Raw genomic sequence first — 16,791 nt, 5'->3', positions numbered from 1 at the left:
CTTTCTTTCTTTCCTTCCTTCCTTCCTTCCTTCCTTCCTTCCTTCCTTCCTTCCTTCCTTCCTATCTCTCTCTTTCTTTCTTTCCTTCTTTCTTCCTCTCTCTCTCTCTCTCTCTCTCTCTCTCTCTCTCTCTCTCTCTCTCTCTCTGTATATATGTTAAAGATCAAATCCAGGGCCTCTATATATTGAAAAGCAATTTCATTTTGAGAGGAAATGCAAATGGTAATGAGATTTTTTTTTTTAACTTAACAGGTGAACTATTTCATAATTGTAACTGTCTACAGTAGGATCTGGGGTTATCTTCCAAGCTCATACACACCATTAGTAGGAATACTTTGATTGCACGTGTGATAGTTTGAATATGCTTGGCCCAGGGAGTAGCACTATTAGGAGGTGTGGCCTTGTCTCTTATCCTAGCTCCCTGAAAGTCAGACTTCTTCTAGTGGCCTTCAGAAAAAGACACAAGACTCTCAGCTCCTCCTGCACCATGCCTGCCTGGATGCTGCCATGATCTGCCTTGATCATAATGAACCAAACCTCTGAACCTCAATTAAATGTTGTCAGTATAAGAGTTGCCTTGGGCATGGCAACTGTTCAGTGCAGTGAAACCCTAACTAAGCATGCATCAGAAAAGTTAAATGCCCAGTCTCTTCTAGTCAGTAATTTCATAGTTAGAAATTTCACCTGCAAGCACATTCTCACATTTTCATTGTCTCATGGTCAAGGGTAGTTATTGCAGTAGCATTTGTCACAGATAAAGTCTGGAAACAGTAAACTTCCCACCATAGGGAACTGCATAAATAATATGGGACCTGGCTATACAGTTTCCATCCTGTATTTTAAAAGATGCAAACTTCTATTCTAGTTTTAAAAACAAAACAAAACAAAACAAACAAACAAAAAACAAGCTTCTCTAAAGCACTGAGTATTAGAACATCTGTCATAATTAGGGTTTCTGTTGCAGTGATAAAACACCATGGCCAAACGCAGCTCGAGGAAGAAAATATTTGTTTGACTTCCATGTCCCTGTCATGAGCATAGTCCATCATGAAGTCAGGGTAGGGACTCAATCAAGGCCGGAACCTGAAGGTAGGAACTGAAGCAGAAGCCGTGGAAGCTTACTGGCTTGCTCAGCCTGCTTTCTTAAATAACCCAGGGCCCCCTGCATAGGGATGGTCCCACCCACAGTGGGTGAGGCCCTCCCATATCAACTCTTAGTAAAGAAAGTACCCCACGGGTTTGTCTCGAGGCAATCTGAGGAAGACACTTTCTCAGTTGAAGTCCCCTTTTCCCAGATGGCCCAAGCTTGTATCAAGTTCTAAGCTTCCATCTCTATAAAAGTCATGACTATGTAAATGAGCATGGGTTAGGCTGCTTCTAGGAGGACCACAAGTCCGTAACAATGGCTGCCTCCAAAGGAACAAACAGGTGAAGACTTGAAGACTTTATTTCCATTTATTCTTTTGAGTACTTGGAATTTTACATTGTATGCATATGTTAGCTAGTGAAAAATAATTTATTTCCTTAAAATTACAGTCCCTAGAGGCAAATTGATTGGCAGAGAATCACAAGCCTCTCCAGGCCTCTCCGCTGTCTTTTCCCTTCCTTCAGTGGCCTTTACTTTGCATTCCTCCTTCTCATTTGTGCATCCAGCAGCTCTCTCTCAGGCAGTCTTACTTCCCATTTTAATTTGATTCCTTGCTACCATTCTGTCATGCTGTCGTAGCCTCAGCCATCTTTGAACACTCACTGTAATCATAGGATTAGGATGGGTTTGTCTCTGGACTGCGGTTAAGGATCTCGGTGGGACACTTGTGTCACAACAGGTTTAGATCTGAATGCCCTCTACAGGCTGATGTTGTGAACACTTAGTCTCCAGTTAGTTGTACTGTTTTGCAGGCTGTGGAGTCTTTAGGGGGTGGGGCCTGGCAGGGAACTGGGTTCCAGGGTTCAGACTTGGAAATCCATCCCCGCTGCTGGTTCTGACCACTTTCCTTGTTTCCTGGTCTGAGCTGTTGAGCAAGTTTCCCTTGCATGCTCCAACAGATAGAAGCTGAGATCCTCTCCCGTGTAATCCCTGTTATAAAAGACTGAAATCACTCCGAGGAGGAACTGAAATAAATCATCTTTTTTTTTTCTTTCTTTTAACCATGTTTTTTCAGGTTTTTGTTGGTTGGTTGGTTGGTTTTGTTTTGGTCACAGTGATGTGAAAGTAACTAATAACAGCCTTGGTACCAAGCTTAGTTGATTATATGCAGTGTGTTCTATAGAATTGATAGCAAGCTGACTGGATGGCTGAATAGATGCATGGATAGAAAGATGAATGGATGATGGATGGATGCATGGATGATGGATGCATGGATATGTTCATGGATGGGTGCATGGATGCATGGATGGGTGGATGGATGGATGGATAGATGCATAGATATATAAATTCATGGATGGATAGATGGATGCATGGATGGATGGATGCATGGATGGATGCATGGATGGATTGGAAGAGCAGTGCTTCCAGAGTGTTGTTGATTGTGCTGGCCAGGGAATTTTTGTCTTGTTTTTGTTTCTGCTTTAACCTTATCACACACAGAAGATACACTGTAGGTAATCAACTTTTAGCGAATGAACAACTGCATATCCCAAAGAGGACAAAAGAAGAAGTGATTAGCTGCTATAAAGATATTTGAAAAAGATGACCAAGAGGTTCCATGATGTGGAGACCCACAGCTTAGAACAGGGGATACCAGCAAAGGACAACAGAGAGGGAGCTGGCTCCAAAGCAAGTTAGATATTGGTGCCCATGAGTAATCCCTCAGTTGCCATATGACCTGACATTTATGCTCATGTTTCCTCAACAGAAATGCAAATGCATTTCCCTGTAAAACCTTGTGTGTGAATGCTCATGGCAGCTTTCAGGAAGCAGAAATAAGCCAAATGTCTATCTATGGATGAGTGAGCAATCTCAAAGTGGCTGAACAAACTAAATGTAGCTCATTCACATAGCAGAATAATATTATTTGGCAGTTAAAAAAAAAAAAAAGAGTTAAGTACTGGGCAGGCTACAAGCTGGGTGTCTCCTGAAGACATTATGCTAAGTGTAAGAAGCCAATCACAGAACCTCAATGCAGTATGATTCCATATGGAATGTCCAGAATCAGAAAGTCGATAGAAACCAGAACAGATTGATGATTGCAGGTTTGGGGGATGGAAGAACCCGGGAGAAAACGAGTATCTGCTGAGGGGTGAAAGGTTTGTTTTTAAGGCCATGGAAATGTTTTAAGATTGTGACGATGGCTGTACAAAATCCACAGAGTTTTACACTTTAACTGGGTGCATTTTATTGTCTGTGAAATGTATCATCAAATGGTTATAAAACAAACAAACAAACAAACAAACAAATGCAAATGACCTGGGCTTCCTGGACCCAAGAAGCACAGAGTTCTAGAAACCCTTAGATCCCTTGTAGTCAGGTGGTATTGAGGCTCTGGAAGGCCAGTCTCCCCACTGTCCACACTGAGCATGGCAGGGTCCCTGGTAGGGGCTGCCCAGAACATTGGCTTCATAGAAGCCCCACCCACAGACCTCGGGGCTGGTATGGAAGGGACTTGTTCTTGGGTTTGGAAGGGAGAAACACTGCATTTCTTTACTTCTAACTCCACAAAACCTCTCACAGAATGTCCCTGCACATATGTTTGGGGTATGCAGAAAGAGAGAAAGATACAGAGCAGGAGACTACAAAATGAAAGGTGAATTCTACATTTGTCTGACTACCACCTATGCATATGGTACCATGTTAAGTGGGAAGAATGTGGGGTGCAAAGTAATAGCAAGTGCCATGTGGGTGCTGGGAAGTGAACATGGGTCCTCTGGAAGAGCAGCCAGTGATCTTAACTACTGAGTCACCTCTCCAGTTCCAGGGCTTCTGACACCCTCTTGCAGACATACATGTAGGCAGAACACCAATGAACATAAAAATAAATTATATATACATATATGGAAAAGAAAATTGTCAAGTTCCTCTTGCCTGGAAGTTTGGGGAGACTGGAGGCTGCTGTGTAAGTGCTGCTAGCTATATGGATGTTAGACCACTGAGCCATGCTTCACACCTGCCTGAAGTTGTGCGTCATTTGCATGCTGGCCCCATTTGAGTGTGGCCCTCAGAAGACAGGGGATCCAAGATGATAGAACAGCAAATCCCACAGGTCCTTGTCCTAGGGTCTACATCACTGTAAGCCTGAGTTCTAAGCTGGATGGTTAGGCATGTGGAGACTCACTTCCAGCCCTGACCTCATGCTCTCAGAATTGTTAAGGGGGCAGAACAATTGAGCATTCACTGCACAGCTTCAGTGTCTCATCTGTCTATTTCTCTCAAGTACATATAGATTACAGGAGAAAAGTGAGAATTGGTAACTTGGCAACTGTTGTGTATTCCTCCTTTTACCCAGCCAGGGAATACTGCACACCTACTATGTGTCAACAAACGTCACTAATGCACCAGACATGAGAGCTGCTCCCAGGCAGGTCCCTAAAGTACTCCAAGGCCTGACCAGGTTGCTGGGTTAGCATGGACTTTGTAGAAAGCTCCCTGGCCCCAAAAGTTCTGGCCCAAGACCATGAAGCCCCTCACTCGTCTTCCTGTGGAGATAGATGCTGGTGAGTGGAACAGCTCAGCATCCTGGAACCCAAACACGAGAGCAAGGTGGTAGGGCCCTTGTAGCCTCTGTGACTTGTGAGAGAGTGGGCTCTTCCATCTGAACCTTGTGCTTTTAGAAGGAGCAGCAGGCGCTGGCGTCCTCCACTCTGGGTCTGGAAACAGAAGCTGTTTATAAGAGAAAACAAACAAACACACAGCCTCTTCCAATGTGGCCCCCACGCCCCAGGGAAGCTGTGTGGGGGAGGAGGAAGTAAGGTCGACACGAACCCGGTGGAAACAGGGCAACATTCAAACACTGTGTAGTCAGGCTGAAAATTAAACAGATGTGAGTTTCTTTCATTCAAAGCCTTAATTATTCTGACGTTTTCCATAACTTAATCTGAGCCATCACTTCAGCTTTAATTATGCATAATGAAATGGATTATTTACAGTAACTAATATGACGGGGAAAACTGAGGAGTGAGAATTGGTAACTTGGCAACTGTTGTGTATTTCTCTTTTTGCCCAGCCAGAGAATACTACACACCTACTATGTGTCCCTTGCCTACCTTGTAGATGTCCCTCTGGGGTGAACGGTATGTTAGAAGATGTGCGTGAGCTGTTCGCTTCACTCCCTTGTCTCGTTCACTGGATAGCAACTCTTTATTTTCCCTGCCTGATGGGTAGGCATGAGAATTGAGATCTGAAAGGTTAGGTAATTTACTTAAGGTCACACAGCAAAGCCTATGGTGTGTGTGTGTCTGTTTGTTTTGCCCATTTAGCTGCTTCAAAGAGAAGCCTCTAGTCTAGCACTCCAAATCTTCCTGCTTTATTCAGGAAAAGTTAGCTAAAGGGTAAAGTGCTGTGTTATGTTAGCTGCAAAGGGAAGAATCAGAATCATGTTTTGGTGACGTGAGCCTGAAAATTTCCTGTAGGATGCACAGCGCCGTGGAGATAAGCTGTCAGAAGCAAGAGCCTTAAGCTGGGGTGGAAACACAAACGTTTTGGAGGAGGACTGGTGAGAGGAGCCAGCCTTGCTGTCCTGGGCTTCTGAAGAGAGGACCAACTGTTAGTGTCACCTGTCTCTTCCTCTGTCACTCATGCTAGCCCCAAACTCACTATGTAGCCCAGGCTGGCCATTTTCCTGCCTTAGCCTCCTGAGTGTGGGGATTGCAAACCCGAGGCTTGAATCGCCCCATGTTGTCCCTTAAAGCACCTTACTTTCTGGTCACCTGTAGTCGGTTATTCATAGTCGGCACCACTCGGGGTCCTACAAATAGGAATCTGCATCACATCTCCTTTCTCTCCTCCACTTCTGGACTTGGACAGTTGGCCCCGGGACTCTGAGCATTCCGTGTGACTCTGACCACCTCCTCTCTGCCATACAGGATTTGAGGAAAGGTTGGGCAGAGAGAGAGGACACAGGGCCAGGCCATCTCTCTAATCTCTCTGCTCAACCTTTCCCAAAACCTGTGTGGCAGAGAAGAGGGGGCCAGAGCCTTCAGTTATTCATAGCGTGTACCAAACTCCTACAAATAGGAATCCGAGTCTCATTTCCTGGCTGACCCAGTGTGGATGCAGGGTGCAGTTACAGTTCTTGAAAGCACCTGGGATTCCCCCAGCCGTTTCTATCCTGATGTAGGGTTCGGCCCAACTGCTCCACATCTGGGGCTGCTGTGCTATCCCTGCCCTACAGCAGGCTGGTACCCATTGAAGGGGAGGGGGTGGAGAAGATGGTGTTCCACTAATTACTCTCCTCACTGCTCCTCAGCCGTCTTCCCTCAGCCTGCCATTACCCATTTTTCGGGAGTGAAGCTGGAGCCAAACTGTGATAATTCATTCACCCCTCCGTGTACCCCTGCACAGTGCTGCCACAGTCACTGAAATGTAAAGGACCACACCGCTCCCTACTGGGCAGAAGCCTGACTCCAATATTCTTCAACCAAGGGACCATGGTGGTGGATGGCATTTGACATGGTTAATATCGCTGACAGTATAGAGAACCATCTACAGCTCTCAGCCCCGGGCATGTTTGTGAGGTAGCTTCTAAACTGGTTGATTGAGGTGGGACAATCTACCTTAAATCTGGGTGGCACCACCACGAAGGCCTGGGTGGCAGACTGAATAAATGGGAGCAAGCCAGCTTGAACCAGCACTCATCCCCTGCTGCCTGACTGCAGATGCAGCCAGTGTGACAGTTGCCTGCTCTGCCTGCCATGACGACTATGACATAAAATAAGCTTTCTATCCCTCCCTTTGCTTTTGTCAGGTGTTTTATTACAGCAACAAGCAAAGTAACTCATTTACAGCGGCAAAGGGCAACGTCAACCAGGTGTCTGCTTTACGGAGGGAGCCATTTGGTCCCAGCTCTTAACTGTCGTCTTGAGAACAAGTTCCAGTGAGTTCCAAGTCTGAGCCTTCTCTTTAATTCAAGTCAGTAGAGACGCCCCCTCACTTACAGCCCTTGCCTGGGCAAATGACAACAGCCTTGGTTACAGGACGGTGACGACCACCATGTTCATGACAAGGATGTGCAGCTTTGAGCACTTTTTATGTGACACGTTTTTGCCCTCTTCACTTGCCGTGAGTTCTCTGTGGAGACTTACGGATGAGGACTTTGGGGACAGACCTGGGGCTAACTAGGATGGGCTAGCTGGCCTATTGGGTAACAGGTTATCACATGTGTTGGTCATCAAGGAACAAGCAAACAGCAGTGTTTAGAGTCTCCCTTAGTTACCATCAAAGCCTCTGTTTGGTTTCCTGCCTGACAACAAAGTCAGGAGGGAAAGGAGGATGGTGGCGTCTAGAATAAACGAGGACTAGAACACTGGATGAAGATCCTCTGTGGCCGTACACACAGGGAGCCGCCCAGCATGCAGGGGGCAGTCATTGTCCTTGTTCTCCTCCGGATCACCTCAGGTAAGAGCCCTGTGAGCCCCGTGCTCTGCAAAGCCTTGCTTGGCCTGCTTGCTCTGCAGAACACCATTTCGTGAGAATTTCCCCGGAGAAGACATGGTCACTGTGGGGCTCTCGACTGTGGGAGCTTCTTCTTTGCAATGATGTGGGAGAGGCAGTGACCCCGGGGAGGCTGCATCCTGGGATCAGAGATCCTTGAGCGGACATGCCTTAAAGGACCATGGCAGAGCCTGGGCTTGTACAGACCACACTCTGCTGTGACTGGCCTGTGCGAGGAATCTCTCTGAGAACTAACGCTGGGAAAGTGCTTCTTAGAGTCTAGCTGTGTGCAGATGCCTAGCCAGCCTTTGTGACAAATTGTCCTTCTTAGAGGCATTGAACTTGGCAAGTCATCCTTCAGGGGAACAGACATGGAGGGGCAATTGTCTCCCTAAGGAGCAAAGGCCAGTCCTTCTGATAAAAGACCCAAGATTCCACCTGACACTTCCTATACGTTCTCTCTCCATTCAAGAGCTTCACCAATGTCCCATGATTTTTAAGAATACCTTTGGATTGTTGAAACTAAGCTTTTTAAATGAAGTGTTATATTTTGAATAGGTAATGTATGCATAATATATTCACTCTTGTTAATTTGCAGGTTAATTTGGTAACTTACCTCCGCGATGAGTTATATAGTAAGACACTTAGAAGTGCCTAGGAACATAGTAAAGGTTGAACTGATGGTTTATGCCGCTCATTCCCCAAACGTAGTTCTAGGTATTTGCTGAAATCTCTTCCTCTCTTTCCTTTATGTGGATATTTACATTCAGATCTCGTTACTCGGGAGTATTTTTCTTTCTTTACTTTTATAAATAAACTCTTTTCTTTCTCTTTCATCTTTTTGTTTCTTTTCATACAATGTATGGACAGCTATTAAGGAGCTATCTCACCATTTCTACACTTGATTTTAGCCAAAAGGCCAAGAAGTGATTATCTCACCATGTCTAAAAGTGTCTCCTTTAATTCGAATGTTCTTTCCAGGATCGAAGAGATTGAACATTGGTAGTCCTCCGTGCTGGTTGCTCTGTGCACTGTTTCTTTCTCTTATCTAGCTGCTAGGCCTGCCCTGTCCTTCCTGACTACTTTTAACTAACAAGGAAAGTGACCATCCCCGAGTCTGTACCCCAAGGCATGATGTCAGGTTTTGGCCTAAGGTAGAAATGTTTTCTACATTTAGGAGATGGTTTTATTTAGATGATTACTTCTAAATCAAAATGGATTTTTAAATCAAAATGCTTTTTCAAGACCCATAAAAATGAATGTTTGACTTTCTTCTTTGATCTGCTAATAAAAAAAAAAATAACTGGGCTTCCAAATGTTGGCCCTCCCTAACCTGAGGCTTTAGCTGTGGAGGGCAGAAAGTCCGCAGAGTGAAAGCAGGCCGTGAATGGTTCAGGCTCTTGAAGCATTTGAACATTCCCTAGAAATATGAGCTTCGGGGCTACGATTGAGTTAAGAGGTGACATTTATTGTCACTAGGGGAAGAGTGAGGTTAGACACATGCTGTCAGTGACTTTCATTTGAACACTGTCAAATGTGTAGAAGCAACAAATTGCACAGATTTGCAAGCACTTGTGTACTTGGGATTTCCTATAGACTAGTGCGTCCCACCCTCTTCTGGCCTAACAGACTACACACTTACACAGTGCCCACCACAGTCGAGTTTTTTAATGGACTTCTGTGATATAGTCCATTTTTTCCTCTCATCTCTTGTGAGTCTGAGAACCTGATTGTAATGATTGCTCTAGAACTGCAGAGGTCTGGGAGGGTCTGGGTGTGAGGAAAGACAATGTGCACCTGCCTTCAGAATGCATGACAGACACCTGCCTCAACAAAGCAAGGCAGCCTCCTCTTTTCTTTCCTTGGGTCCAAAGTTTCGGAAAGGCCCATGCCAGGTGCACCATTCCCTACATCCTTCCTACTTGCTCTGGTTCATCATAAACCTTCTTCCCACTGCACCATGGAATGGCCCTTGCCTCTATTCAAACAGCTCAGTACGATACCCAAATGGCTGTCATGAGCTCTGTAAGTCATCTCTAATGACCTGTGCTTCAACTACAATGTCAGCCCAACAATGTCAGGTTTTCACATTGCTAGTGCTCCAAGGGCCCTTGCTATCAAGGTGGCATCCAGTGTGGTTTTGTTGTGTTGAACATCATCTTTTTAGAGTCTGGTGCATGTGTGGCTTTCACATTTACTGGTGAACATTCACCAAATGGAGAGCCTCACATCTTCTACTTACTTCACATCTGTGCTTGACTCGGCTTCTGTCCTTCCTGTCTCCTACCAAGATGAGGAAAAGTGAAACTTTCTGTTTGAGAGATGATCATGTGACATTCTGACAATGACTTACAAAGGAAATCCCCAGAGAACAGACATGTGACAAACTGTTGACTGTGTCTATGGGAAAGGGTTGAGACCAAAGTCTTTCCATTCCATAAACACCAAAGAGCCAAATGTCTTTTGTTAGTCAGAAAATGAAAGACCCCTCAGAGGACCCCAATATATTTTAACCCTAGGTGGATGGATGATGTCTACATTTTTAGAAAGCCTCCAGGGATTTTGCGCCACCCCATGGAAATGAGACTTTGTCACAACACACATTGGATCACTTCGTGGAGTCAGTTCCCTCCTTCCTCCTTCCCATGGGTCATCAGGCTTGTGCAGCAAGTGCTTTACCTGCTGGGCATCTCTCCAACCTGTGTGGCTTCATCTTGACACTCTCATCCTCATGGTTTGAAAAGTCAGGAAGAGAGTCAATTTCCAGAAAGTCTTTCTGTAGTATATACGATGCTCAAAGAGATGGCACAAGGTTTCTCTTCCTTTTTTAGAGGTGGCCTCAGAAGAGCTTTCCTCACAGCTCTCTTCCCCCATCGTCCACCTCTGTGGAATTAGGAAAAGTCTAAAAGAAACCAGCTCTTCTCAGGGCAGCAGCAGGATGAGGCTCCCAGACTGGCACACCCTTTTCTTGCTAACTACAAGCTAATGTGAAGGTCAGAATCAATATTGAGGTCCACTTCTTTTCTCCTTTGTTCTATTGGAGAATTGTCATGAATTTGAGGTCAGCCTGAGCTACATAGTGACAGCCTGAACTGCAAAATGAGATCCCATCTCAAACAAACAGCAAGTTGGGTCTTATGGAGCCGCCAGAAGGCCCTGACCACATACCAACCCTCAGTTAGGAACTCCCAGCATGTGTAAGTGTAAGCCAAAGATGTTCATATTGTCTATACATTGCCCATTTGGTGGTCTTTCTGTCATTGCACCACAAAATAGTTCAAGACAGTATTTGTGCACGCCTCAGTGGTTCGTAATCTAAGAAAGTACGTTATGCCAAAGCCCTTAGAGAAACCGTGACAACAGACCCTGCCCGGCCCTGGCTCTCTGAGTCTGTTAGGAGGTAGCCTTCAGCTGTGATGAGTCTCCTTTATGTTTTTGCTCTATAGTATTTTTTTCCCCTTGAAACAAACCATAGATTTGCAGAGTCTGTCATTAGGCTCCTATGGGTGTTCCTTAACAACAGAACCTTGATTAACAGCCATTTGGGTGCTTCTGGTGCTGTAAGAGTGGTGACACTGGAGTCCCACAGAAGTTTAGCACAGTCGCATGTTTAAGCAGCAATGAAACTGAAGGGCTCCCTGCTTCAAAACCCTGGTTTCCTCCACACTCTTTGATTAAGAGAGAAAATGAAGGACTACTTGGTTCTTTCTTTATTATTAGTGTGTACATGATAGGGAGCATGCCACAGCATACACACAGACATTAGAAAACTAACTCCACAAAGCTGTCCTCTGACCTCTGGGAAAAGAAAAGGCACATAAAGATAGATTAGCAGTCACCTCCCAGGTAAGGGTTCTTTTGTGTCTCAAAAGCAGGACTGTAATTTAGAGAAGAAGGTTGTGCATTATCACTTAGTGTTGGGAGCCTGGAGTGGTCAGCTTTCTGCCAGTAACTGAAGCTGGGGAGACCTCAAGTGTCTCAACACTAGCTCTCAGGAGGAGGCCCCAGAAGCTCATTCCTAGAAAGGCTGTGATTCAGGAGAAACAAGTGCTTCATGCATCAACATGTTGCAGCCAGCTCTATGACTGCTAGTCCGTTTCCAAGAGCCTTTTCTTTTTCCATGTGTTAGATGCCAGCCATTGTAATCTGATTCTTAAAGCACACATGTTAAGTCGAATTCCATGAAAACCTCCTGCCTGCTCACCACAGTCCAATAGAATCTTCTGGAAGACCAGCCTTAAGATGGGAATGAAGTGTCTTGGGAAGGAGAATTGGCCTTGAGCCTCTAAGCTCTCTGCTATAGCTTGGCTGGTCACCTTTGGGTATATCACTTTTAGCTGAGTGCCTTGGTACCTCCCTCAGTCTTACCTGTGGAATGAATGGGTTAATGCTCTGGGTATTGCACCTCACTAATGCACCAAGTTAGCATGCAATGCCACTTAATTTTTGTAATTGCTAGCACTGTCCCGACCTCTTTGTTGGCAGGGCATCTGGAGAATGGGGCATATAGATTTCATAATGGTTACTGTGACTGCCAGTATCATCGGTGAATGCTTCCAAGATTTTTTTTGTTTTGTTTTGTTTCTGTTTTTGTTTTCTTCATTTTAATAATCCTGGCACATGGCCTTATCCTGAGAAGAGAACACCAGAAGGATAGGATAGCTCTTATATGAATGTCAGCAGAAAAGGGCACGGCTAAGGAGAGCCTACCTTTATCCATAAACAGAATATAATGAGCAGTTCCTGATACAAACTGCTTGAGGTTACTGGGTCTATTTGCTTCTGCCAAAATATCTCCCTTGCTGTCATTCAAAGCATGATATTTAAGAAGGACTGAGGATGTTGATCCTGGAGTCAGACTCCTCAGTTGGAATGCTACTTCTCCCCAGGAATTAATCTCACACCAAAGTCAATGTGTCCATCCCAGTAACACCAGGGGCTATCAGTGGCCAACAGAGCTCCCCCATCTGAGAAACAGCTTCTCTAGCTTCTCTGGTACCTCAAAGGAGCCGCGCCAAGGTTGGCAACCCCGGCAGTCCTCCCAGTGGGTGGTGAGGCTGTGGAAACCCAGGTGAAGCTTATCAAGAACTTCAGGCTCGCTTCAGGCTCGCTCGCTCACATCGGGCTTATATCCTAGCAGAGGTTTTTTTTACATGCTCATGGGTGTGTAGTACTAGGGAGTGAACCAGACCCTGTATGTGGTAGGAAAGTCCTTAATCTTCTGTGCCACATCCTCAGACTTCCTTTGTACTTTTAAGATAGGGTTTCACCAAATGGCCCAGATCGGCTTACACTCACTCTGCATATACAATGTGTCTTGGGCTATTTATCTGTGTATACAATGTATCTTGGGCTTTTCATCCTCCTTATTCTCAGTCTTCTGCTAGGATTACCGGCCTGTATCACTATATCCAGCTTCCGGTTCAACTCTGGGCTTCTATTTTTGCTACCGTGGATGGACATTTATTGGTGGCCATGATGATATATTTTCCAATCTCTTCTTCCTCTACCCCATACCCTTCTTACTTTGTATGTTTACTTATGAACTGATTGCTTATAGGGACACAGGCTACTGGACTAAGTGGATAGATACACTTATTCAGTACGTACACCTGTAAAAGAGCTTTTTCCATATAGGGTATCATTGAATTTCTGTGGGACATGAATCTTTGGAGGATACTAGTCACCTCAGTCCACTGTAGTTAGCAAGATTGTAAAACCATGAGAGAGCCATGAGAACCATATGGTCTCCGCAGTGGCCAAATCTGGCATCATATCATAGCTACCTTGCGATGGCCCCTAGTCTTTCCTGGGAGAAGCATGATAAAATATGCCTCACTTAAATAATAAACCCCCCATCTCTAGTGAAGCCCAAAGAAATCCATGTGCCCTCCTGACTCTCTCATTTTCTCCTCTGTGAAATGGGGATTCATCAGGCAAGAAGTCCTGACTGATCCTCTAACGGATGCCCCCAAACAGCCTCCAACAACAGCAGCCCACTCACTGTCCTGGCATTGCTAACGGCTGAGGGGAAATCCCCTGTAATTCTGGAGTTCTCTAGTCACACACACTAGACTCTCAGACAACCTCATGAATCCAGCAGTGCCTCAAGAAGGAAAAGAAATTTCCAGAATCTTCTGGACCCCTGCAAGAGAGAGGCTGTCATTCACCTGCTAAGGTCTTTAGACAGTTCTTTTCCTAGTTCTTAACAAGGCCAGGAGGGAGGAGGGCAGCAAGGAGTGGGTGAGGACCGCAGGCTTTGTTCTCCAGTGGCAGCAGATTTCATGCCTGTTTGGTTTGGCTGTTTCCTTGGCCCCCAGAAAACCCGCATGTTTTCACTTCCAGTGCTTGGTGAAGGCATTCAGTCTTAGGGAAATGACCAGTCTCTCCTTTGTTGCCGTGAAATGAGGTCACCGGCCAAGCGATGAGCCTGTTTCCAGCCAAGGGCTTTATGTTTATGTCACCTTGCCTCCGTTTAAATCTACAGGAGGGGAAGCTCTGCACCTGGTCCGCCTGCCTGCCACTAGCAATGTGGCAGAGAATGCTCCACCCGCCACTTTGGTGCACAAGTTTTCTGTGAATTTATCAGTATCGTTGTCACCTGTGATCCCGGGGTTTCCCATGGTAGTCAACCCAAGGCCCTTCACCGAGGCCTTCAGGGTGAACAGACTGTCAGCAACTAACTTTGAGGTAAGCAGCCTCTCACTTATGCTCCCACGTCTGCAAAGAAGATGTACACAGAATCTTGATTCAGCCATACACAGGATGCCATGTAAAGTGGCTCCCAGGAGACCCACCATTGAGACAGAACAAAGGACCCAAACCTGGGGTGATGGCTACTTCCTTCATCTTCATGAAAATGCCTCTGGGTGATTGACACCCACACCCCACCCCACCCCCAGACTCATAGGCTAGCGAATTCAGCAGGATAGCACTTGTAATGCCCTTTTTGGCTCTTGGTTACATAACTGCATCCTAATTGGCTGAAAACTTGTATCTAAGTTTTTGTACTAAAAAATAAAAGTCAGATCTGCTCGGGATGGTGATCTCGAGTCTGAAACCCCAGGCATCCTTGTGGGCTCTGTCTCTGTTTTCCCTCACTTTCCAGACCCTGTTCTGACAGGTGTTCTGATAATTTGGGTCCTGGTGACCTTGAATCCAGGAAGTATAGTCTGCTGTTCTTTAAACACAGCTCATCCTCCACATCACTAGGAGAGCCTCAAAGAAGCCTGTAGAACCCATGCCCCAAGTCATCGTCCTATGGAAGTTCCCAGGATCCAGACACCGGCTCCAGGACTCAGCTGCCCTGCCTAGCTATTCGTGACATCTGGCCTGCTTTTAGCAGCTGCTGCCAGTCTGTTCCCCTAAGCCCTGCCAACTGCTCACACTTACAGAGTGCTGGACACCACTGAAAATGATTCTCACACTCCCGCCCTTGAAATCCTCAAGGTACAAGGGTTGTGATTTCACATCACTTCCTATCCACAGATGCGGAAATGAAGCACTGGAAGACTGTGTAGTTTGTCCTAGCTTTCACTGTTAATGTGTAGCTGAGCTGTGACTGGAAACCAGGGCAAGAAGCTCTGGAGCTCTCATTTTTAACATCTTTAGGAGCTGTTAATTCACAAGTAAACCCCACTACTGCCAAGCCCAGGGTCTCCTCAGTCCTACAGGGCTAGTCATCGGCCTGGAGTTTTCTCCTGGACTCTATAAGGAAAGCTCAGAGCCATCCAGGCAGGGGAGGGACAGCAGGTAGGGCCCTGCAGCAGCGAGGATCTCTCCAAGGTCCTTTGAAGGTCTGCCTCTCCTCCCATGGCTTAGTCTGACTCCTCTTTTCCCAGGAACAGCTCTGAGCACTGTGGACCCAAGCTAATTTTTTCCAGCTTTGTTCAGGATGATGTCAAAGTCCATATACATGAAGCCAAATTTACTCTTTACCCCAGAATTCTACAGTCAGATTTCCTTCAGTCAAATTGAAGCTCCCTATTCCCCTCTTGTGCCCCAGGAGAGCCCTTTCCATTCCCTCCCTTCCCCACCCCCTTCCCTGACTTAGTTTCCCTACATGTGAAGGGGAGAGACATTCGCCAACTTACAGTTGTGATAAATAAAATACCATAACTGGCTTGGCAAGAGGCAGTCACATAAACATTTGATAGTCACTGCTGAGAACAGACAGTTTTTCCATTCATGTTGGTAGGAGCACAGTCCCTTCGGTTTTAAGATATAAAATCTGGACACTTGAGAGATTTCTACTTCCTTCCTGTAGTGTGCTCAAGCTAGTTCCCAGGGTGATGTGGGAGGAAAGGACCATCTAACTGGGGACACAGAGGAGGACTCGAGCCTGAGAGAAAGCTGGTGTATAAATGAGGAGGCACTGAGTGTCTCTACAGGAGCCCGGTCAAGTGACTGTGTACTCCTCAGGTGGAAGCCCACCCTTGCAGAGAGTGCTCAATGCTGGACCATAGCCCTTGGGTCAGCTCACTCAAACCCCACCACAACCTTATGAAGCTGGTGTTATTTTGATCACCATGTTATAGACAGGGAAACCGAGGCATGGGAAAGCTTCGTTACTAGAAATGGAGCTTTGAGTTCATTCGGTGCAGAGTTTCTGCTAATGATGTCTTTATCCTGCCTCACCTTCCATAGACAGAATAGATAGCCCAGCTCTGGATGAGTGGGTATTAGGCTTGTCTACAGAAAGGCTGTCTGCTGACACCAGGCCACCTTGTCCCCTTCTCCACCCTCATCCTGTCTTCCTCCACTGCACATGCTCATTCGTGGCTGTCACCTCTTCTCGTAACCAGCCTAGATCTTGCGAGGTCAAACCTGATACCCACCACCTCTTCCATGCAGCCTTCTCTCAATAGAGATAACTCACAGCAAACTCTCCTCCCTTCCGACCCTCACCTCTGCTGTAAAGTGTGAGTTGCTCATTTAGCACAGGAATGGTTTCCTGAGTTATAATCACAAGAGAGAATAATCTAAAGGGACAGGAACTCCCCTGGGCTTCTGCAGAGGAATGGGACCAGAGCCAAGTGCATTCATCACACCATGAGAAGTGTCCGGGCCCTGGGTGTGGTAGCAACCAAAGTTCTAGAAGAAATCCAGTGCTTCTGCTAGAGTTACAGTGTGGCAGTAGAGTACTTGTCTAGTGCTGGGTTCAATTTACATTAGTGTGTGTGTGTGTGTGTGTGTGTGTGTGTGTG

At 46.0% G+C, this 16,791-nt stretch overlaps 1 protein-coding gene across 1 annotated transcript in view; it reads left to right on the top strand.

Annotated features, from left to right (window-relative positions):
• The first annotated feature begins 7,402 nt into the window (after window positions 1-7,402).
• The window catches only part of Cdhr3 (cadherin related family member 3), a 64,856-nt gene continuing 55,467 nt past the window's right edge, over window positions 7,403-16,791 (top strand). The window contains exons 1-2 of the mRNA XM_021202474.1: window positions 7,403-7,549; window positions 14,073-14,275. Coding sequence (XP_021058133.1) covers window positions 7,462-7,549; window positions 14,073-14,275 — 291 coding nt within the window. The 5' untranslated portion in view covers window positions 7,403-7,461. The remainder of the gene's footprint in view (window positions 7,550-14,072; window positions 14,276-16,791) is intronic.

Source organism: Mus pahari, chromosome 7 (genome assembly GCF_900095145.1).
Source record: "Mus pahari chromosome 7, PAHARI_EIJ_v1.1, whole genome shotgun sequence".
In the NCBI taxonomy this organism is placed as follows: Eukaryota; Metazoa; Chordata; class Mammalia; order Rodentia; family Muridae; genus Mus; species Mus pahari.
This window is presented reverse-complemented; position numbering and strand designations above follow the sequence as displayed.